General features: G+C 41.9%; 8 protein-coding genes across 8 annotated transcripts; 4 read left to right on the plus strand and 4 right to left on the minus strand.

The window, feature by feature from the left end:
- Nucleotides 1–99: 99 nt before the first annotated feature.
- Nucleotides 100–1,041, minus strand: SS1G_11958 (predicted protein; the record flags this gene model as incomplete). Its single annotated transcript, XM_001586879.1, has 1 exon — nucleotides 100–1,041. The coding sequence occupies one exon, from the start codon at nucleotides 1,039–1,041 to the stop codon at nucleotides 100–102; it is 942 nt and encodes a 313-aa protein (XP_001586929.1).
- Nucleotides 1,042–2,676: 1,635 nt separating this feature from the next.
- Nucleotides 2,677–3,096, minus strand: SS1G_11959 (hypothetical protein; the record flags this gene model as incomplete). Its single annotated transcript, XM_001586880.1, has 2 exons — nucleotides 2,677–2,866; nucleotides 2,969–3,096. 2 exons carry the CDS (start codon nucleotides 3,094–3,096, stop codon nucleotides 2,677–2,679), a joined length of 318 nt encoding a protein of 105 aa, XP_001586930.1.
- A 2,711-nt stretch (nucleotides 3,097–5,807) lies between these two features.
- On the minus strand, nucleotides 5,808–6,709 carry SS1G_11960 (hypothetical protein; the record flags this gene model as incomplete). The annotated part of the gene is made up of 3 exons (XM_001586881.1): nucleotides 5,808–6,376; nucleotides 6,466–6,499; nucleotides 6,575–6,709. 3 exons carry the CDS (start codon nucleotides 6,707–6,709, stop codon nucleotides 5,808–5,810), a joined length of 738 nt encoding a protein of 245 aa, XP_001586931.1.
- A 530-nt stretch (nucleotides 6,710–7,239) lies between these two features.
- SS1G_11961 (hypothetical protein) lies at nucleotides 7,240–8,113 on the plus strand (the record flags this gene model as incomplete). The annotated part of the gene is made up of 2 exons (XM_001586882.1): nucleotides 7,240–7,464; nucleotides 7,538–8,113. The coding sequence occupies 2 exons, from the start codon at nucleotides 7,240–7,242 to the stop codon at nucleotides 8,111–8,113; spliced, it is 801 nt and encodes a 266-aa protein (XP_001586932.1).
- A 1,722-nt stretch (nucleotides 8,114–9,835) lies between these two features.
- On the plus strand, nucleotides 9,836–11,865 carry SS1G_11962 (hypothetical protein; the record flags this gene model as incomplete). Its single annotated transcript, XM_001586883.1, has 3 exons — nucleotides 9,836–9,979; nucleotides 10,028–10,574; nucleotides 10,658–11,865. 3 exons carry the CDS (start codon nucleotides 9,836–9,838, stop codon nucleotides 11,863–11,865), a joined length of 1,899 nt encoding a protein of 632 aa, XP_001586933.1.
- A 1,320-nt stretch (nucleotides 11,866–13,185) lies between these two features.
- Nucleotides 13,186–13,996, minus strand: SS1G_11963 (predicted protein; the record flags this gene model as incomplete). Its single annotated transcript, XM_001586884.1, has 3 exons — nucleotides 13,186–13,327; nucleotides 13,406–13,550; nucleotides 13,915–13,996. The coding sequence occupies 3 exons, from the start codon at nucleotides 13,994–13,996 to the stop codon at nucleotides 13,186–13,188; spliced, it is 369 nt and encodes a 122-aa protein (XP_001586934.1).
- Nucleotides 13,997–14,067: 71 nt separating this feature from the next.
- SS1G_11964 (predicted protein) lies at nucleotides 14,068–14,229 on the plus strand (the record flags this gene model as incomplete). The annotated part of the gene is made up of 1 exon (XM_001586885.1): nucleotides 14,068–14,229. The coding sequence occupies one exon, from the start codon at nucleotides 14,068–14,070 to the stop codon at nucleotides 14,227–14,229; it is 162 nt and encodes a 53-aa protein (XP_001586935.1).
- Nucleotides 14,230–16,573: 2,344 nt separating this feature from the next.
- On the plus strand, nucleotides 16,574–21,427 carry SS1G_11965 (hypothetical protein; the record flags this gene model as incomplete). The annotated part of the gene is made up of 3 exons (XM_001586886.1): nucleotides 16,574–19,382; nucleotides 19,430–21,153; nucleotides 21,203–21,427. 3 exons carry the CDS (start codon nucleotides 16,574–16,576, stop codon nucleotides 21,425–21,427), a joined length of 4,758 nt encoding a protein of 1,585 aa, XP_001586936.1.
- Between the last annotated feature and the right edge of the window lie 15 nt (nucleotides 21,428–21,442).

Genomic DNA, 21,442 nt, shown 5'->3' on the forward strand with positions numbered 1-21,442 from the left:
AGAAACGATGAGTTCGAAGCTCGCTGAATATCTCCGTGATCCTTCTGAACACTATATTCCGAAAATTTCCCACAAAAATTCCAATTCCATTCCCACTCCTCAACCTGTACTCCTCGGTCTCCCATTTGCTATTCTCCTCCCACAAGCATGTTCCCACTGACTAACCACATACGGGGGCGGCGGAGGAATTTTCGGAGACGCCGAACCCGGCGAATCAATCGCATCATTTGAACTTACAGCCCATCCAATACTTCGTGGTCCTCGCGGCATTTCTCCTACACTTTCCCACATCCACGGATCCCATACGTCATTACTGATACTATCTACCGTCATCATCGCCTGTTGAAGTTCAGATAATTCTCGAACTCTTTGGGGATCTTCGGTTCGTTTGGTAGGGGTTGCGTTTGTTGGTGTTTGGGATGAGTGAGGGGTTTCAATACTTATTCGTGTTGGACCCACGCTTTCTGATGTGTTGGGTTTGGCGTTCCAGTATGATGGTGGTGTTGACCATGGTAAGTCATCTTCACCCAGACGAAATCTTCCTGGTGTTGAGGGTAAAGGTTGGTCTAGTCGATCCATAATGTTTTGTCGGGGGAGATTCACCATCCGTTGTTGAATTGGACTGTCGATAGCACTCATAGGGCTGACGGGACTAACTGGACTAACCGGTTGTCTTCTATCATTCATAGTCGGCGGTGCAGATCTACCCCTCTCTGGTGTTTCTAACCCGATACTCAAGCCTCGGTCTCTTTCTTGTTGCTGCTGTGGTCTTTGTTGATGACGACATGGATGATTAGGTTGAGGGTAACCCGGAGTTAATATCGATGGTATGGGTCTGCCACCCAAATGAGTATTTGCTCTCGCTCTCTCCCTCTCCTTCATATTTCTGGCTGTATATCTCAGTGATGCACCGTGTCCCTTATCATTTTCAGACATCGAAACCTTAAATTCAACGTTGACGTAAACACCTGGTGCGGAGGGCCAACACGATGATTTTTGGTGTGGATGTGGTGGATATGGAGTTCCCTTAGAAGTTGACATTTTTACCCTCTCCAAATATTACTTTTCGATAACTTATCAAAACTCAGTCGAATAATAACTTTTTAGTTGGATCGTTAGAGCCACTTGTGGGGAAGAGAAATCGAATGGAAAAAGAAGATGTATATGACCTTAACAAAAACCGTTTGTGTTGCAACCTAATCTGAGGGGTAACCATCCATTATGACGTGAAACCAAAGTAAATGAGTAATTTTATCCTCTCCGACAAACCGGTCTTACACCGCCCGAGTTGGACAGGAGGCTTCAAGGGCTTCAAGTCCACTGTGCCATCGTAGGCTTAGTAGGTATGTAACGAAGGATGCAAGCTTCAGGGGTATGGAGGCTTAGTATGCATGATGCCGGATGTTGGAATAAAAACAAATAAATCATTGTCATACCCAACTTCTTTCCAAATAAATGGATTGAATTATCATGCATGAAGTGGAGATTACCAACATAGACATAGATAGATAAGGTGCTTAGAATTGATCCATGGAATCTTTGTTTTCGGTTAGTTCAAGGGTGGAAATTTACTCCGTCTTATTTTTTGATGACGATTTCGGATATGTGTGAGAATGCTAGCTTAGGAATTGTTCCATTTGACTGTCTTACAATAAGATCCATGACATGATGGATTAACCGTAATCATTTAGTCAATCAATCATTCATTCATTTGAATACAAAATTTGTTTGAGGTCGTAGAGACTTTGATCGTGAATCCCGTGCAAAATTGGAAAAACTACGAGTCTTGAAGTTGTCGTAAGGTTAAACTAAAAAGGCAAAATTTAGTAAATGATGATCCCCCCATCTTCCAGAAATCCCCTTGGAAGGAGTGGATTCGAAATGTCAAGTTATAACGTAGATCATTCGCCACGAATTCAAGCTCGGACGATTGGACGCGTCGCTCTGGTCAATCGGGTCTATATGCAAGTACGCTTTCCTCCGTATAATGAGGCAATACTAAGAAAAGTCTTCAATGTAGATGGATCTGTGGAGTTGTTTTTTGACATGTTATAATAAGACCTGACTAAAGACCCACTGAAGTAAGTGTTGGTCAAAACTCCTTCATCCCCTTCTAGAATCTCGTCAAACCACAACGTGACTCAGAAAGTGTCAAGATTAAGTGACGGAATATATTGCGGATGAAAATTTACGATTCGAATCAGTAGGATAAATATATCTAGGATATTAACAGTATTAGTCAACTCTTCTCGGGGGAATATCCGGACATCCATATCCACAACAGTACGGCTTTACGGTTGCCTATTGTGGGGAACCAACAATCAAAAAATTCCCCTGGTTCAGGAGTTTTTCTGTATACATTCAAATTCTCAAAGATATTCGGTATGCCTCGTTTTAACGCCTATTCTGGGATATCTGCAGCTTTGTATGCTACCGATATGCAACGAACAAAACCTTGCTCGACCGGATTACGGAGGCACATACCAAATCCGTGCAAGTTAAAGTCAGTCGATGCCTTCTTCTACATTTCCCTCGTCTCTATCACATTGACCTTCATGGTGGCCTCTATTTTATTGTCGATATCCTTCGAAAATAGTGCCACAAGACTATTTTCAATCCATTTTACGTACCATACCACATTACTAGTTATTAACTCCTGCAATAGCTTTCCATTGCTTAGATTCCATACTCTAACTTTACCATCCGAGCCTCTCCACTATCAAACTTGGAACCATGACAATGCATAGATATGACTGCAGTTTGATGTGCTTCGACCTTCCATATCTCTTTGTAGTCCTGATTGGTGAATAGACGAATGGCCCCGCTTGCATCTGCCGTCAACTTGACGGAAGTAATTCCAACAATCCTACAAGGGATGTAAGGCCTTCAAGGATAGGTTGAAATTCTCTGACAGAACAATGGTTAGAGCTACCTAACGAGGTAATGCACGCGAAGTTAGACGACATACCCAGTAATCATATCCCACACTGTCACCGATTTATCCATACTTCCGGTGATAACTTCCACTCCATCAGTCGCAATCACGTAGATCTTACTTTCCTCACATGCAAGCACACCCTCTTTTCCAAATCCCATACCCTGGCTTCATTATCATGACTGCCTGATACATCAATTTTCTCATGCACATCCAGGCATCTGATTGTTTCGGTATGACCTTTCAGGACAGCCTCAAATATTCCATTTCGGATATTTCAAATCCTAATCGTTGCATCGCGGGATGTGGATATGACCGTAGTAGCTGATAAAGCTTTGACAACTCTCACTGTTGATTTATGACCTTGAAGTTTGATTTTTCAACTCTATGCGATAGTAAGAAACAGCGATTTTCAGCCTCGATTCATCCTTCGAGAACATCTAATTTTATGAGATTGAGAAGTAGCAACGAGCCTCACCATTTAAAATCCTTCCTCGCAGCAGTCTACTAAGCTAAATAATCCCCCGTGTACCATGTTACACGAAACAGTGAAAAAGCCCGGAAGATATAAGCATAATTACGAGTTTGATACAGAGTTTCTTTACTCTAGCACGCTCCGCACTGATATTTCATATTCTTTTTTTGCTATGGACTTGGAAATGAGACTTGTACCATAGCAATTGTGAGGTGTTGATGTCCAATGGATCCACTAGAATCCTTCAAGGTAAGACAATTTCCGAACAAGGGAATATAAAGAGAATTTTGTGAAAAATTGAATAGCCGAGACCCACAGCCAGTTGTTCTTTCAAGGGAAAGAGTGAAGGTTGCCTTAAATCCTTAATTGAAGATTAAAAAATACCGAGGGGACGCAGAACTTAAGATGGCTTCTGTGTATGTTCATCCTATCTTAATCCGCACTGCAGCCACATCCTGATCCCTTAAGCCTGGAGTCCTTTAAAACTCGCTACTCGACCAACAGAAATGCCTTACTGATCATAGTCAAAATTGTGATGGCATAAAGCACCAGGAGGAAGTATTTCTAAGTTTTGCATTTCCGTCAATATTTTGTTGGATTCCGTTTGATCTGAATGATCTAGAACTGATTTTGAAACCATCGTGTTAAGGAACGTCTTTTGTTAGAACGTGTTTTTGACTCTGGAGAAGGCTTGCCACCCTTTCTGAAGTCACTAGCCCTTCATCCGAACAAAAGATTCTTGAAACAAGCCATACCATGAAATGTTGCGGAATCTGTACCTACAGACCAACATCAAACATCCACGATCGATACAACAACGGCCATCAACTAGAAGAAATTTTCATCAAAATTGATGTCATAAAGTCAGAGAACACTGTGCGTGCGGCCTCGAAGACTCATAATTGTGATGCAAACACTTGTTTACAGGTGAGTTACCGTAGTATTCTGTGACAAAAATCTAGGGGCTTCCAAAAACCAGAGATCAAACATATTATCACCCTCCCCAATGTTCAAACTCACGTCGCATCCTTCTCACGTTGAGAAAACTACTAAAAAAACCCTCGAAAAAGCCGCCCCGTCAACGTGACTTCAGCCTCCATACTCCGCATAACAAAGGAGAGGAAAGGAATATACTCACAGCCTTCCATTCCCATCCCACATACACACCCTCATTCCCCGATCCACCCACATCAATCCACTCTTCTTTCCACTCTCCCTCCCAAGAATATACGCACAAAATCTCCTTCTCACACACCTCCACTACGATTTCCTCTTCGATATCCCCACAATTTTCATGATTAAAAATATGTAAGATACCCGAATCAAGAGCGACGATGATATGTACCAAATTTCGTTATGTGAAGGTTTGTCACAACTAGCATACGAGTACGTATTAGTTTAGTACCTAGTTAGTTGTGCACACTGCAAACTTGAGAAGGGAGATTAAAAAGCAGGCCGAAGTGAGTGCTTACTCCAGGATCTAGACTCAGAAATATGAGTAAAGTAGTATGCATGAAGAAACCATACAAGCATTAATCGCCCTCAGGATTCTCGTCTCCTAGAGGAAATATTCTAGGGATTTCTAGATTTTCTGTTTCTACTTCTGTCATTGTTTCTTTCCTCGAGTTTATGGAGAGTCCGGTAATATGTATCCATAGTTATATTGAGAGAAATAGTATCTGATCTGGCGAGGGAAAAGACAAAAGACAACACATCACAATCATCAATATCTAGGCATCTGCATCCCAAGACTTCGAGAGCCAGCCTTACACGTAGGGCTGTTCAATAGCGCTGTATGTATTTGAGTGTGGGGCAGATCTGATGGTGGAGAGAAACACATCCTAGATTCCTAGAAGCAAGGCTAATCTCACACCGCCACATGACATAAGGTTAATGTGGCTGTGCTAGGATATTTTACCTAGTAGGATGGAAAAATGGATTTTAGAATAAAAATAGATCATCCTGAAAGTCTTAATTAGTCTTACATTCCTCGAAGATAAATGAGATATATTTTGAGGAGATTCATGTTGGTATGTTGTATCTCAATAACGCAAAGGTTTTATCCTAATTAGTTTTGCTTGTTTTTGTCTTCCTGTCTTTCCTCCTCTTTACATCAATCCTGGCCTTGATTTATAGGTATCTTACTAGGTACAGTACTTCATGTTCTTTCCATTACCATCATTACTACTGATTAATAGCAAGAGAGGCATATCGACACGATTGACCCGCAGACTGCAATTCTCATAATCGATACCTGAGAAGTACTTAAGATAGGTGGTTGCTTCAACCATCAACTGAGGAATTATTCAACAAAGTGCAGTAGCACAATCAACAAATTTCCGCTAAGAACCTTCGTTTTCGCTCATAACAAACATCAGAGCTTCATCATTCAAAATACTAAGACCTAGACATCCTTTGAATCTCCCGCACCGCTTCATCAACCCCCTTCACCACAACATGCGGGCCTCCACTCGCCAATTCACCCAATCTATCCATCCAGCCATCCCCCATCCTATCCACCCAACAAGTTTGCAAACCCACTGCTCTCGCTCCTACAATATCAAACGGATTCCCACTTACAAGCCACACCCCCTCCCGATCTTCTCTACGTACATCACCTCTCGCCTTCCTAACAAGATGCTCATACACTTTCGGATGGGGTTTATAGCATTCTACTTCCTCCACCGTAATAAGCTCTTTAAAAAGCTGCCTAAATCCCGAAAGCTGAGGTGATTTATTCACAGATTCAGATACCATTTCATTAGTACCATTTGAAAACACATGTGCAATAATCTCAGTATCTTTCGCCAAATTTTCCAGGCCAGATGATACGTCCGGGAAGATGGTGAGTGAATTGTAAGCGTTCATAATACGGCCGACATCTGCTTCTGAAAGAGAGAGTTTGTGTTCGGATAATGCGTGATAGAGTGATGTATGTGTTATTTCTAAGAAGGGTTTATATAATGCTGCGTTCCTGTGAGATACAATTCAGAACTTTTAAGGGTTTTGGTGCAGCGGGGTACTTTATCCAGTGAGGATTAAGAGTGAAACTTACACATGCTGTTCATTCGGAACGTGTATTCCAATTGCTAGAGAAGAGAGAAGAATTTCTTAGAATATGAGATAGAGTATTTATATGTGAGAAGGTATTATTGGGTACATACATATCTTCTCCATAACGCAGCAATAGATTGAGCTTTCTCGTCGCCAAAATGTAGAGCTAATTCGTGGGCGATACTCGAGGTGGAAAGGAGTGTACCGTAGAGATCAAATGCTATGATTGTTTTCTTATTAGACATTTTGGTATATTTTTGATTATTGTAAGATTATTGTGTTGACTTCTTGGGGGAAGATGGTGAATAATAATAATTTCTTGGTGGAATTGAATATTGAATTGATATATTGTTGTAAGAGCAGTGATAATTACCTAGTATGCATGACGTTTGATACTCAGGCTTACTGAATTACTGAATTGAAAACAAGTGCGGGGTAAAGTTTCCAGTAGTGGTTTAAGGTTATCAGGTACCTACCGGAAGCTTAATAAGATTTATTTTTATTGAGATGCAGTGCTCTGAACCTGCAGCTAGGAATACTAGGCAGGTAGGTAAGATCTTACTTGGCGACTCCACCTCTGCATCTCACCGTCATGACTCTTCGACGATAGTGGCATCCGTAACTTCTTATTCAATATTCTGTCTCTACAATCTGAGATTACGATATAAAAATCCGTATAATCCAAATCTCAAATAACCGAAATTAGCGAATAATTACCCCTTCATTCCCGTCTCCATCTCCATTCCTCTTTACCCAACCGCTCATTTCACACCTCATGCTCACCAACGAAGAAGAATCCAATTTTCGCATCTTCCTCGATTGTTTATCGACCCCTCTTATCGACCGATGTACATCTGCCTCAAACCCTAATGCCTCCAAACGGAAAACGAGAGGGAAAGCAAAGGTTGGAAGAAAAGGAGCTATCAAACCTATATCGAAAGATATAGATGTAGACGAAGCGGGCATTAATGATGCAGCCGAACTTGCCGACTTTATTGAAGTATAAATCTTCCTCGTTCTTTTTCTAAATATATTTCTCGAAGATAATAATACGAAAACTTACACGAAAGTAGTACATCGCCCACGAAATATTTACTCATCTCCCACCCGAACTCCAAACATTATCATACACAAACTACAAAACCAATGCAACCCTCCAAAAAATCTACCCCAACCTCAACCCCCTCGATCCCGAAACCTCAAATAAAATCACTCAAGCTCTTCCCCCCAGCATTCCCGATTCACTACACACCTACTCCCTCCTCCCCCCATCCACCACACTCTCCGAATTTCTCCACCCAGTCCTCAGCACCTACACCACTCAACTTCTCGCCACACCCCCTCCACCCCACGAACTCAAAGTCTTGATCAGCGCATGCGAATTATGCGATCGCGATTGGATTCCCCTGACATATCATCATCTCATCCCTAAATTCGTACATGCAAAGGTATTAAAGCGGGGTTGGCATGCCGAGGAAGAATTAAATAATGTAGCGTGGTTATGTCGTGCGTGTCATAGTTTTGTACATCGCGTGGCTGGTCATGAGGAATTGGCGCGGGAGTATTATACGGTGGAGTTGCTTGGGGAGAGGGAGGATGTGGCGCGTTTTGTGGAGTGGGTTGGGAGGGTTAGGTGGAAGAGTAGGTAGGTGAGGGGAGAGGTTTGGAGGGGTGAATGGGATATTTGTTAGATTTGATCTAGGGGAGGAAGAGTGTGCAAAGTATGTAACCTATATCATTTTAGAACTAAATCTCCCACATACGACCATAGACTGAGGAGAATTGGGCATCCCGTCCGCTCTGCCATACACAAGCCTCAGATCGGTAGATTAGTAGTTGGGTGGGTGACCACCAGCGAATCCCTACTGTTGTATGTTCCTTTTGTTTTTTGCATTTTTGATTATTTACATCCTTTCCTAGAAAATGGAGGACGACAAGATCACATTTTCGAGGAAATTTGACCTGATGCAGAGACTTGCCACGATAACCCTCATCAAGTGTTGAGTTTCCCTGTTGACAATGATGCAGGATATTGGGTACAAAGTTCCGGAAGACTGGTCCTGCGGTTTGGAAGCGAGTTTCCCTGGTATTCATTAAGCTCATATCCCATTTATCAGTGCTACTTCCATTAACGGTTCTCTTGATACTGCTGTATTGGCAAGTATCCAGGGATTGCCGGAAATGCTATATAAAGAAGGGATGTTTTGGACCAGGTTTAAGAAAGATAATGAATCATTAAGTCTAGTGCCCTACTTTCGGATCAACCCTCTCTTGGGCCATTCTTTTACATCAAAAATCATTATTTTCGTTTGTTGTTTAATAAATTTCCAAAGTTATTTTTAAATTAAGAACTAATAAATTAAAATTAAAGATTTTAATAAAATCAATTATAAACAACTTGAAATTTTATAATTTATTATTACTTATAAAATAAATGTATAATTTAAATTTTATTGATTTATTACAAAGTTATTAACAAATAAAAATTATGATTTTTGATGAAAAAAAATAATTTAAAAAAAAGAATGATCTGAAAGTAAAACACACTAGGATACTAATTGGAGGATTAGCTCTGAGCGGATAATGAATCTGCGGGGTTGACCGCAAGGCATGTTTTGAGTTTGTAAGATCGTTGTGCCTTCCCTTTTGTTATCTTCTTTTCATCGGCACGCTAGTATTAGGCGATATTTCTATGTGCATCTACATCTTCTTTTTCAATTTTATATGAACACTTTCTCCTGGATTGCCAAACGTGGTTTTGTTACGATTTATGGGATGGAAATTAACGGTTGGAGTGTCCTAATTAAAACCTACCTTCGTACAGTTTTCGTCAATTGAACTAATGCACATTGGTTTAAATCGTGTGAAAAACAACTTACAGTCAACAGTTCTTAGTCGCGACCTCAGATCCTGTCTTACATCGCGTCCATAGAGTTTTGCAGAAGATGCATGCGGTTTCTGCTGCTCTGGCCTTCTCTCTCAATCCTCAACTCCCAAGTACAAATCTGGTAGTTGTAATCTTCGCGTCAAATCATCACGAGCTCGTCGAGAAATGAAGACATCTGTTACATGCAAATACATCTCAAATCGACATACATCATATGTTGTGAAATTGAGAAGTTTGATCTTCAACTCTTGGCTGGAAGATGCGTTTGGTCAGCCATTATTGGCAATGTGGCTCATTGATTGAAGGTGTGCACGAAGTATAGTAATCTTACAAATGAGGCTGCAACGCACCACTTTCCCGCCTAGCAGTCTCCTATGATTGTTTAGCATGGCATAAATGTTCGCAACATTAATATTCTCATCTCCAATTCCTTATGATACACCCATATTGGATAAAGCCATCCAACTGATCACAGACAAAAATAATGTCCGGAGCAGCGGAAGGATTGGCCGGCCTTACTTTGAGTGCAATCAGTGTTGCAGCCTTGTTCACGACATGTATCGAGTGCTTTGATATTGTTATTGCTGGGAAGAATTTCAGTGAGGATTTCGAGCAACTTTGTGCCCTGGTACATAATTCGTGCGCAGTCATCAAATGTCCTTACTAAGCTTTGTAGTTCTCCCTAGAACGTGCTCGATTTGGCCTCTGGGGTGAGTCCGTTGGGTTGATCCCAGACCCAAATAACGGGCGCCGCCTACAGTACGACAAGAACATCGATAGACAAGACATTCGACCGGGAGTGGAAAGGATCCTCAATAACATCCAAATTCTGCTCGAAGAGGGTGCTCGAATCAATAAGAAGTATGGCGAGATGCTAGTGACTCAGCAATCAACGTCGTTAGGTATGCAAGTCTTCAAGACTTCATTCGAAAGATTCAAACTTCGAATAAGAGAACATCAGAAAGACACACCTGCTTGGAAGGTAACCTCATGGGTGGTACACGATGCGAAGAAGTTCGAAGATTTAATTGAACGGCTAAGGAGATATGTTGATGGCCTTGAGAGTATCACTAAATCTTTAGGATTATTGGAAAATCAGCATTCTCGATTATTAGAAGAAATTGATAGCATATCCGACGTAGAAAGCTTGAGATTGCTTCGGGATGCCTCTTCAATCCATGGGAATTCCAGTACGGGGGATATTTCAGAGACTGCGAGCAAACGTATGGTTATGATTGTTGAGTCTTTAAATTCAGAGGGTAGTACAATAAAGATTATATAATAGACTTCTCTAATAACGAAACAGGTTTTTCCTTCAAGACGGCATGTACAAGACAGTCTACGGGACTCTTCAGCCACCCCAACTCAATGCCAAAACCACCGGGAGCCTGGCCACCGTCGTTGCCATCACACAAAAAGGAAATGGGCAAGGAAACTCAACAAAAGCGGAGTAACACTTGTCAAGAATGTCTCCAAGAGCATTATAAATGTGAGACAATTAATAAGACGGGTTCCTGTTTAAGATGCATACAGACCGGAAGAGAATGCAGTTTTTCGAAAAGTCCACGCAAAGACCTAGCTACTTCTTTTACGTCAACCTCTGAAGTTGTTGATGCTATGTATGATGCTAATACCGACCCATCATCACCACAACAATTATCTCAGAATCGGCGCCTTATGCAAGGGCTTATTGAGATGGCTGGACCTCAACAAGCTCTGAGTTTTTCTACTGGCGATACAAACTATGGCGATCGCCTCACTGCTATCAAAAGCGAAGATGCAGAATTTTGGGTTCAAAGCTCTGGAAAACTGGTTACAGCTGCGCAAACTGGTCCTGCGGTCTGGAAGCGCATTTTCCTTGACCTTCGTGGTATTCGACAAGCTAATATACCATTTATCAGTGCTACGCCCATTAACAATTCTCTCGATACTATATTGGCAAGCATTGAGGGACCGCCGGAAACTCCATATGAAGGCGGCATATTCTGGATTACATTTAAAATAACGGACCATTATCCCGATCAGTTACCTCTCATGAGATTCAACACAAAGATTTACCACCCAAACATATCACCACAAGGATACGTTTGCTGCATAGATAGTCAACTTCAGAATCACCCAAGGCGCTTGAAAAGTTTGGATAAGTGGCCTTCCGGAAGCAATAGGAAACTCGATTGGTCAATTGGAGCGCTGCTTACCGCACTATGTGATCTTTTATCATCTCCCGATGTGGATGACCCGTTGGTGCCGGAGATTGCACACACTTATCACAAAAATTTTGATGAATATTGTTCTAATGCCCGACTATATACTAAGAAGTATGCGTCCGGTGAGAGACCGGATGAAACAAATATTGTGTTTTTTGATATCTCTTCTCAAGGAATTGATACTTCTTCTAAGGATGTTGATAGTTCTTCTAAAGAAATCGATCTCACAGATTCCTTGAATAGCCATCAAAGGAAACACCACGGGCGAATGGCTAAACTTCTGTGGAGTAGGAGAAACTATCAGTAAACTTACTTGCTCCCCTTCTAAACTTGGCCAGGACAATGTATTGGGAGGTTTACCCATCCATATGACTTGCAAGCAGTAAAGGCATGACTGAGCGATCTGATCGAGATTATGAGTACTAAATTTGGAAATGTAGAGAGTTCATGTCAGTAGGAACATTTTATAAAGCTCTTAACTTTCTTATTACCTTTTCATAAGGATGAAATAATATATTTTACATTTGGTAGATGATACTGAAGTTTTAATTACAGTAATCTTAGATCTGGGTGGGAAATAGGATATAAGGAGACTATTACTGCTAAGAGAGCATTAAGTAGTTGTCGACATCGCGTATGTGAATGAGCGGTTGGTATTTTATATAATAATCCATTTAATGTCGAATAAGGAATGTATAAAATAAAATACTTTATTTTAAACTTTATATAATAAATCAGAATAAACAAATAAATCATATTAATAAAAAGTTTACTCTATATAATAAATTATAAAATTTATATAAATATAAATATAAAAGATTTTTATTGTTACGTTGTAACATTATAAACTATTATCATGTGTTATAGGATCACATGGATAGTCTTGTGAGGGAGCGAGGGAGCTGGGGAGCGAGATTCGAATCTCGCTCCCCAGCTCCATCGCTCCAATGATTGGAATACGAAGGTCTATATAATCAAGATGGATTCCCTTTGTATAGAGCTTCGTGCTCAAAATCAAGATCAATCATTTAGTATACTCTACTATTAGTTACGAATTGCATCATTGTCATTACTTAAGTCCCTGCTTGACGCCTAGTTATAAACCACCTCGAGAGCCTAGAGCACTTCCACGTGATCTAGACGGCAAACCTCGTAACATTGAGTTTGAGTTTAAGCTCGACAGAGCTACAACGAGCCACAGAAATAGTATTTAATTTGATTTATTTAAATCTTAAAATATTCTATAATCCTGAAGAATAACCACATGTAAGATTAGTATTTCTCAGTGATTTGATGATCGTAATATTGGTGGTTATTACAGGATGAATATAATGGATATAATAGACTAAGTTGTCATTAATGGAAATATACATAAGTAAGGTTAGTAACTAGTGGGGAAGAGAGGATGGATGAGGAGATAATGAATAGTATTTTGATTTATTTATTTATTTATGTATTTATCTATATCAGGATAGTTTATAGCCATTGTACTTATATTTTGCCCTTCTTTTTCGAATTCGGGTGTATGATATTGAATATATACCACATGCAGCAACAAAGACTCAATGGGCAGACCTTATTTATATCTAAGATTCAAGTAAGAAAACGTAGAGGACCTCAGGTAATCTTACTTTGCAAATACAGCAGATCTGAAATATACGAGGAAATTCGGACTTCCGACCACACTACCGAAGTCGGTCGATTCTTTTAATCCGCAGCGGCATAAAGGAAACAAGTAGATGTTGACTTGAAATACAATAAAAAGAAACCTGTGCGGTTGTGTATATCAAATTCTCTAGTAAGCAGGTAAAGCCTCATGTAAAGTATAAGCACACATACATACATACAATACCAAAGCACTATCACATTTCCCGGTCTGGCAAGCATAAACCGAACTGAAAGTGAAGATATTGTTTAACCTATCTTGTGCTTGGAGATCGTAGGGTTTCGCGCTAGAGTAACTTAATCTCTTACAGGGGTTTACTGGTTTTACTGGTCGGTAAAGATATCTTTGATGTTGTTTTGTTGTAAAGGTAAGATCTTACTAGGTAGTCAGTCTTAAAATGAGGCTAAGCCCGGTGCACAATGACGCCAGTGAAGAAGCAGATATTTTGGTGGTATGCTTTATTGTTGTTTGTGTGGTTAGTAGTTGGCTCTGAAGTAAATGGTTAGTCCTTGCCAATGAGAAAGTTTGTTAACTGAGGTAAGTACTTCATCCTTGAGGTCCAGAACCCCAATGGCAATACAGACCAAAATAGTGATTCGTAGATATGAATACAACCAACTGGATAGCATTCCTTTATGCACTCAACCATTGGTCAATTTGCGGCAAAAGAAGTCAGATCGAATGATTTACAATATGACGCTTCTTCGTTGGTATCAACTTGGATATCGGTATCCAATTGGATGACTTTGCCATTGCCGTGCAGACCACTCATTCTTCCAGCGTTCTTAGCGATGTATATCTTTATGCAGGGAAATAGGGGTGCGTATAATAAATGGCGCACGCATGGGTATCTATCTGCAAAGAGCAAAAGGCAAACGCGGGAGATCTGGATATCAAAAAGGTAAAATGGTTCGAAGCTTGGATCTCTATGAGAATAATCAGATGTTGAATCTTTGCACTTTGAATGTTGGACTTTTCTTTCCAGGGTTGAACGGGCCGGCTTGATACCGGTATGAGAGGAAGAAACATTAAGTACCTACCTACCTATGTCCGTACTCTCATTCTGTAACTCTATTGGAATTGGGAAGCTTCGTCCAACGGATCTCCATCCACTTTCGTTTCTGTAAAAGTAGCTTATCAAACGCAATTATCAGCATGTAAACCGTGTGGAAGTGTGTAATTAATGTCATACTTCATGTTCATGGTACACCGCTCTTTTCTGCATGAAATATCCATCGTATTCATCGTACAGAGGACAAAGTTACACTGTGTTTCTGTATACATGTAAGATTATGTTTGACGGTTAACCGCAGAGATATTCTTAAGCAGAGTGAAAAGGTATATGGTTGCACGTACTTTTGTACATCTTTCCCTTCCCTTCCCCCTGAAACTTCAATGACTGGCTGTCACAGTATCACGAATCACGAATCATGGTGGCATTCATGATTCTACCCTTCCTTCTCTATCCAATGTCAATCAATCCCTGGCTAGATCCTTTCCTATGCCGACCCCCAATCCCCCATCATGCAGTTTGGTGGTACGAACTGTGACTCCTTTTTTAAACATCATCTTTTTCAAGGTTCGGAATAGAATCATACAATTTAATTAAAAAATAATGGGGATGGTTCATGGGTTTTCATGTTTTTTTTTTTTCATGGGTTCCCCAGGAGATGCAGCTGCCATGTTTTTTTGGGTGATGAGTTGGTAATTTACAAGCATGCATGGCCTTTTATTAGATATGGCGACATGCATTTGGAATAAGATCTATCGAAAGTGCCTAGGTAGGTAACGAACCATAGTAACCTGGATCATTCCACGGATATAGCTCTTCAGATATGTTTCTGGTTTTTGTCATCGAGACGGGGAGACTGGGAGACTGGGAATTCTGGTGAAAATATTTTTACTTTTTTTTTTTGGCTGTGGAAATGGATATCATAGATTTCATAGATAGATACTAGGTAGATAGATGGAGTAGGAGATAGGACAGCACGGGCTGGATACGAAATATTTTTTATACTGCTTCGTTCTTTTGGTCTGTTCCTTTCGTCTATGGGGCCGGTCATGAACGAATGAATGACTGAATGATATGATGAATCAAAGCGGAAATGAATTGTAAATTTTACCTATCTACGAAATATCCTTCATGACAATCAAATCTCTCTTCTTGATCTTGAATCCGAGTGAGTACATTTGGTTCCTGACGACAAATTAATTAATCAATCATTCAATTGATCAATCGATCTTTCAATCAATTACTATTCATTCATTCAATCTCAACCAATCAATCTACCATCTTGATGCGAAATCGAGGACAAACATCTTACTAGACGGAAGCACACATAAATTATATCGTGCTCTGCCATATTGTACCCCCTTCATCCATTCCGGGGAAAGCTCTTTTGGGTATACCAATCTTCCCTTTATCCGTCGCGACCCTTGAAGAAACGATTTCCAGAAGCCCTTTTGGGCGTTTAGAAACTCCAATCCCAGTGGTCGCCATTCTATCGGTGTCGGGAACCCTAGAAATATTGGAATATATTCTCCATAGGAGTGAAGGGTACGAGGAACTAAGTAGATTTGAAGACCAAAGACCGAACAAGTGACAAGACAAACCCAATAAAGTATATGCCCCATATCGAAAATCACTACTGCACGACCATATTACTCAATACAATCCATCCATACCCGAACTATCAACAATTGATCGTCTCTGCTTCTGCTTCTCCGCTGTTTGTTACGAACGGATCCCACTATTCTACATCACAGATTCACAGACAACCATTAATTCTAATTCAATTCACTTATCCGACGACGAACAAGCAGACAGACGGGAACGAAAGGCCATTGGTACCCTTACCTTATCTCGCCTCACCTACCATCTTCAACCACCAGCATATGCCAATCTTCAAAGTCAGTCTCTCCCAATTCACTCCCGGGAAAATAAATTACTCTGTAGCACGCAAGCAAACTTCCCCCCGATATTTTGGCTTGTTTCGAAACCAGATTCTGTTGCATCAACCTCTTCTGACATTTATTGCATCAGAAAACCATCCTAGTACCTGGTCAAAAATATATTACACGCAGACAAATTATCGCGAGCGGCTGGTCGACGGGGAGAAATAGAGAAATACTCAAGAAAAAATTAGAATACGGGGCAATCGATTGAATGATTCGCATCGGCAAAGGATTGGCGCGCAATTGACATCGAACCTTACGTAGGTATTGATCGAGGCTAGAGTCGCATTGAGGGTAGATTTCAAAATAGGAAACAGTTCAGTACCATCATATTATCCTTTCGGAACACCATTCTACAATACTTCATGACGACTCAGCTGCAATTGTGGCTGCCATGCATACCATCGAGAAGATGCCGAACGCACCGACGAAGCGACTCGGCGTGGACCTGAATGTTGATACTGGCTATAAAGGAAAAAGAAGAGAGAGTATATCTCCGCCCCAGACACCGGAGGCGCAGACCACCACTAAAGATATTATTACTTCATCAAATCGGGCGCTTAATGGACGGAATGGAACAGGGCATACATTTTTAGATGACATTACACCGGCGGATCCTTCGAACAGAGAAAATGATCCTGAGAATGTACAAAGTAACCGGGATTCCCACGACCTCTCACTTTCTCCCCGACAAGTTACCCGCGATTCCTTGGTAGATCATATGCTACTTTCCCTAGATCAATTCTCCTTTGGACAAGAAGATTTTAGTTTGCGCAATCCTACGCTTGCTGAAGATCGGTTATATTCCTTCGGTGATGACGAACCACACCAATCACCTCAAAATTTCGCAGCTAGGGGTGGCAGAGGACACGCTTATTCCTTTAGTTCTGACTACGATCCGGCGGATGACTCGAGTCGATACTCAGACAGAATCTCTCGCAGTCGAAGAAGTAATAGCAGTTCCAACTTCCAAACTGGCTTGACGAGAATTAATAGTATACGCAACGACATTGGTGGATCAGGCAGAGGACCTCCGATACCACAGCGCGGAGGGAGAAAGAATACCGGCAGTAGTGTGGGAAGTAAAGGGAGCAGTGCGAATAGTTTCGACCTTGGTTACGCACAAGTTACAAGCAATCAGAGGTGGGCCCATGGTTTGGCGGGGAGGTCTTCAAGCTTTGATTACGGCTGTGATCTCCAAGCAACTTCTCAATCCATCCTAGGAAGACATATGAATAATATACATGTGCCCTCTCCATCTCCATACGACTACGACGCGGCTCCAACACCTACAGTGCCTGGCGGTCCACGACGTCCTCGACCCACATCCCCAATTCTGGTTTCACGACCGGATCTTGCCATGATCGATCCTCCAATGGAAAATTTGGAGAGGAAAAGAAGTGCAAAATCTTCAAAGAGCGCACACAAACCGAGGGGTTTCAACAATCCTGCCAGGCATGAATATGGCCTTGATGATCGCAGTAAAGAATTGCCACCCATGCCGGCTTTCATAAAAGAACAATCTCCTTCACCTGATGGGGCCTATTCAAAAGCGAAAGATGTTCCCCAGCACGCGCAACCTGCCGCTCAAGCGCCCAAGGAAAAACCCGGTTTCTTCAGAAGGGTTTTCGGTTCTTCCTGGAACAACAGTGGGAACAACAGTGTTGTGGTACCCGACCCACCGCCTTCGCACGGTTCCACTACGTCCACTGAAACGGCCGAACGCCCAGGTAGCAAAACTCATGCTGCTAACACAATGAAATCTAACAACGTATTACCATCTCGAGAAAACCCACAGGCCCCGAAAGAACAGCCGCATGTACTTACTAAAAAACCATCATCGTTCTTCCGCCGGCGCAAGAAGTCCGTGTCTGACCCCGAACCTGTTCCCCTGCCAGCAATGCCGTTGCCATCTATGATGCTCGAGCCACATAAATTACGACCAGTCATTCCAGATTCACAGCCTGAGGCTAGCCCCGTAAGCAGTCTTCGCCAGGTTATGAACCCATACCTACACAGCCCAGGGAGACCTCCATTTGAGGCTCACCTTCCTACCGCTAGCCTTGATCGGCAAATTAATGAAATTTCCGATGATGTTGAACGCAACAGCCATGTAAGGGGCTTTTCTCCGAATTACGATCCAGACCCAAATGCTACAATCCGACAAATTCCTCCTTCGAAACCGGCGTCATCGCATGCTGGGGACAGTCGCCAATCATCTTATTCATCCATTAAACAACCGCGAAGATCCGCGAGTACCAATTTGGCTATGCCTGGTGGATTTGACGGGCAAGCCAAGGAAATTCGTGACACATCCTTCCAGGGTACTAATGAGAGTGATCGTGACGCGAAGTTTAATTTGACGACCACGAAAGATGTACCCGGTAGTACATTGTTACCCAGTCCGACCTCTTCTGGTCCATCTTCCTCGGTGGTGAGGGATATGGCTATTGTTGCGGAATATGAAAGAACACACTCAAAACTTTCACCGACGACCTCCAAAAACCCACCAGAATCAGAGACCAATCCAGTAGAACCTCTTTTGGAGTCACCTTTAAGTACCGTGAATTCCAAGGACAGTCAGGCACTATCAATTGGTCCTGCCAAAGAAGAAGATTGGGTAGTGCTTGCTCCTTCTAAGTCGGACTTGCCAGAGAAAGATCGTGTTTGGTTGGAACCTGGATCATCGGAAGAAGATCTTCCAGCGACAAATACTTTGAAACCTAAACTCGCGAACTCGATTGCGGCTTCCGGATCTACCGATACCATATATAAATCGGCTGTTAGTCTACCACTTTTACAAGTCGAGGGACAAGAAGAAGGCCCGCCTGCTAGCCCTCCTCCAATGTCTTACAAGGAAAATATTGCGCCATTTGACTTCCTGGAATTGGAAGGAGTTGATGATACAGAACCCACAGAAGAAGACTTAATTAGGGCACAGAAGTTATACGACGGCATTGAAGATTTCATTCCAAAGGAAAAGGCGACGGCATGGATGGGAGACGAGGGAGTTGTTCGAGCAAGGACTCTGAAGGCGTATATGAGTCTTTACGACTTCACGAACCTTAACATACTCGCTTCGATGCGTGTAGTTTGTGGTAGACTGGTGCTTAAAGGTGAAAGCCAACAGGTTGACAGAATATTAGATGCTTTTTCAAAGAGATGGTGTCGAAGTAATCCCAATCATGGATTTAAAACTACAGGTAAGTTGATGCGCAATGCTCATTTTATATCAACCTAATGCGTTTAGATGTCGTGCATACAATTTGTTACTCGGTTCTTTTGCTCAACACAGATCTGCATATCGCCGATATTGAGCAAAAGATGACTCGTAGTCAGTTCATTAAGAATACAATGCCCACGATACGACGAAGCGTCGCAGATTCTGTGCATGAATTTGAGCCCATCAGACCCACGGTACTCCCTGGAAAAAGCTCCGCTTTCGATGATCCCAATGTTAACGACGATAATGCCGACGCTGTGTCAATTGAGGTTTTTGAAAAACCTTCTTGGAGGTCTTCATTCAAGCCTGCGCCGCGTCAAGATCCTGATAACCCAAACGCTCCCACACCTTTAGATTATGATACCCCTATGGATGATTGTGGACCCTTAGTTAAGGCACCTTTTCGCGGGACTTTACGTACCTGGGAAGTGCAGGTTGAGATTGTTCTTAAGGACTTTTATAATTCTATCCGCAATGATCGTCTTCCGCTATTCGGTGCTGGCGATAGGTCACAAATGCCGGCTTCTTCTAATACTCTTTCAGTGTTCGCCAATGGTGTGTTACGCCGTAGTCCTAGTGTTTTAAGCAAAGCCCCTTCAGAGTCGCCCAGTTATCTTCGGGGGAGAACTGCAGAAACTGTTCGTACAAATGGAAAGTGGAGCAACAAAACTCGATCGAGACCTCGTCTGTATCCCAATTCAGCCATGGGATCTAGTCGAACTAGCTTGGATGATCAATCATCTATGTGGAGTCCTTCCGTATCATCTAGTACTTGGAGCAAGTATTCTCTTGGCAAACATACCTCGATGTCTGTAGACTCTCTTGGTTCTGTCTTCCAAGGTGATTACCAACAATCAATTGGATTTGCCAATGCTCTTAGTCAAGCAATTATTCGCGAAGAAACAGTCCATAATCCAGGCAGCAGAGGTAGTGACCATGAAGAACTTCGTGTTGCTCCTTTACTCGATGATGAATCTTTAGAACTTGCTGGTGCACCATGGGCAAAAGAAGGTATGGTAACGCACAAGCATCATCTGGAAGCTCTTGACAAGAAAGCAAAGGATCGTAACTGGAGTGAAGTATTTGCTGTCATCGAAAAGGGCTACATGAGCTTGTTCTCATTCTCTACGAAAAGCGTGCGAAAGCCTAAAGTTAAACCAACTGGTGGAGTTGTTGGTGGTGGGAATTGGCAGGAGAACGCCGAAAATCTTGGCTCATTTCTGCTTCGACAAACTATTGCTAGTGCGCTACCTTTACCAGGCTATTCCAAGGCTCGTCCTCATGTCTGGGCGCTCTCTTTACCTACTGGAGCGGTACATCTCTTTCAAGTAGGCACAGCAGATATTGTCAAAGAATTCGTCACAACAGCCAATTACTGGAGTGCTCGCTTATCAAATCATCCCCTCGTTGGTGGTATCAGCAATATCGAGTACGGCTGGTCTGATGACATCGTGAATAACCCTCTAGTCACTGCCATCAATGAACAAAACACTAGGCCATCAACCTCTGGTGCTAGACCTAGCATGCAAAGTTCTTTACGATCAAGCTTGGATCACGGTTATGTGGGTGGTATTAGGTCAAGGTTACCAGGTGATAGAATCGCCATAAATGATTGGAGTCCTCCAATTCAGAGTATGAGGGCTAGTAACTTAATGGAGCCGGATCAGCTAAGAACATTGACTGCTTATGTGCAGAGTGTTGAGGAAGAATTGCAGAGACATAATATGTTGAGGAATCCTATGCTTTTGGCTGTAAGTTTTTGCATGTTTCCGTTCTTTAACCCTGACTAATTTAAAAAAGTACACACCACGTCACCCTAACGCTCAAAAGGCAATGGCAAATTGGGAAAAGAAATCCTCGTACTTGCTTCGCGAAATTGTGAAGTTCACAACATATATTGATAGTCTGCATACAGCTGAGGTAGTCAGACAAAGGATATATGCTGAAAGAGCAGCGCATCAGGCTGTCGCTGAGAGAAAAGATGAAGATGAAGAAGCAGAGGGCAACACCACAATCACCAAATGAAACTTACAACATCAT

Source organism: Sclerotinia sclerotiorum, genomic scaffold, assembly GCF_000146945.2.
Source record: "Sclerotinia sclerotiorum 1980 UF-70 scaffold_20 genomic scaffold, whole genome shotgun sequence".
NCBI classification, from domain to species: Eukaryota; Fungi; Ascomycota; class Leotiomycetes; order Helotiales; family Sclerotiniaceae; genus Sclerotinia; species Sclerotinia sclerotiorum.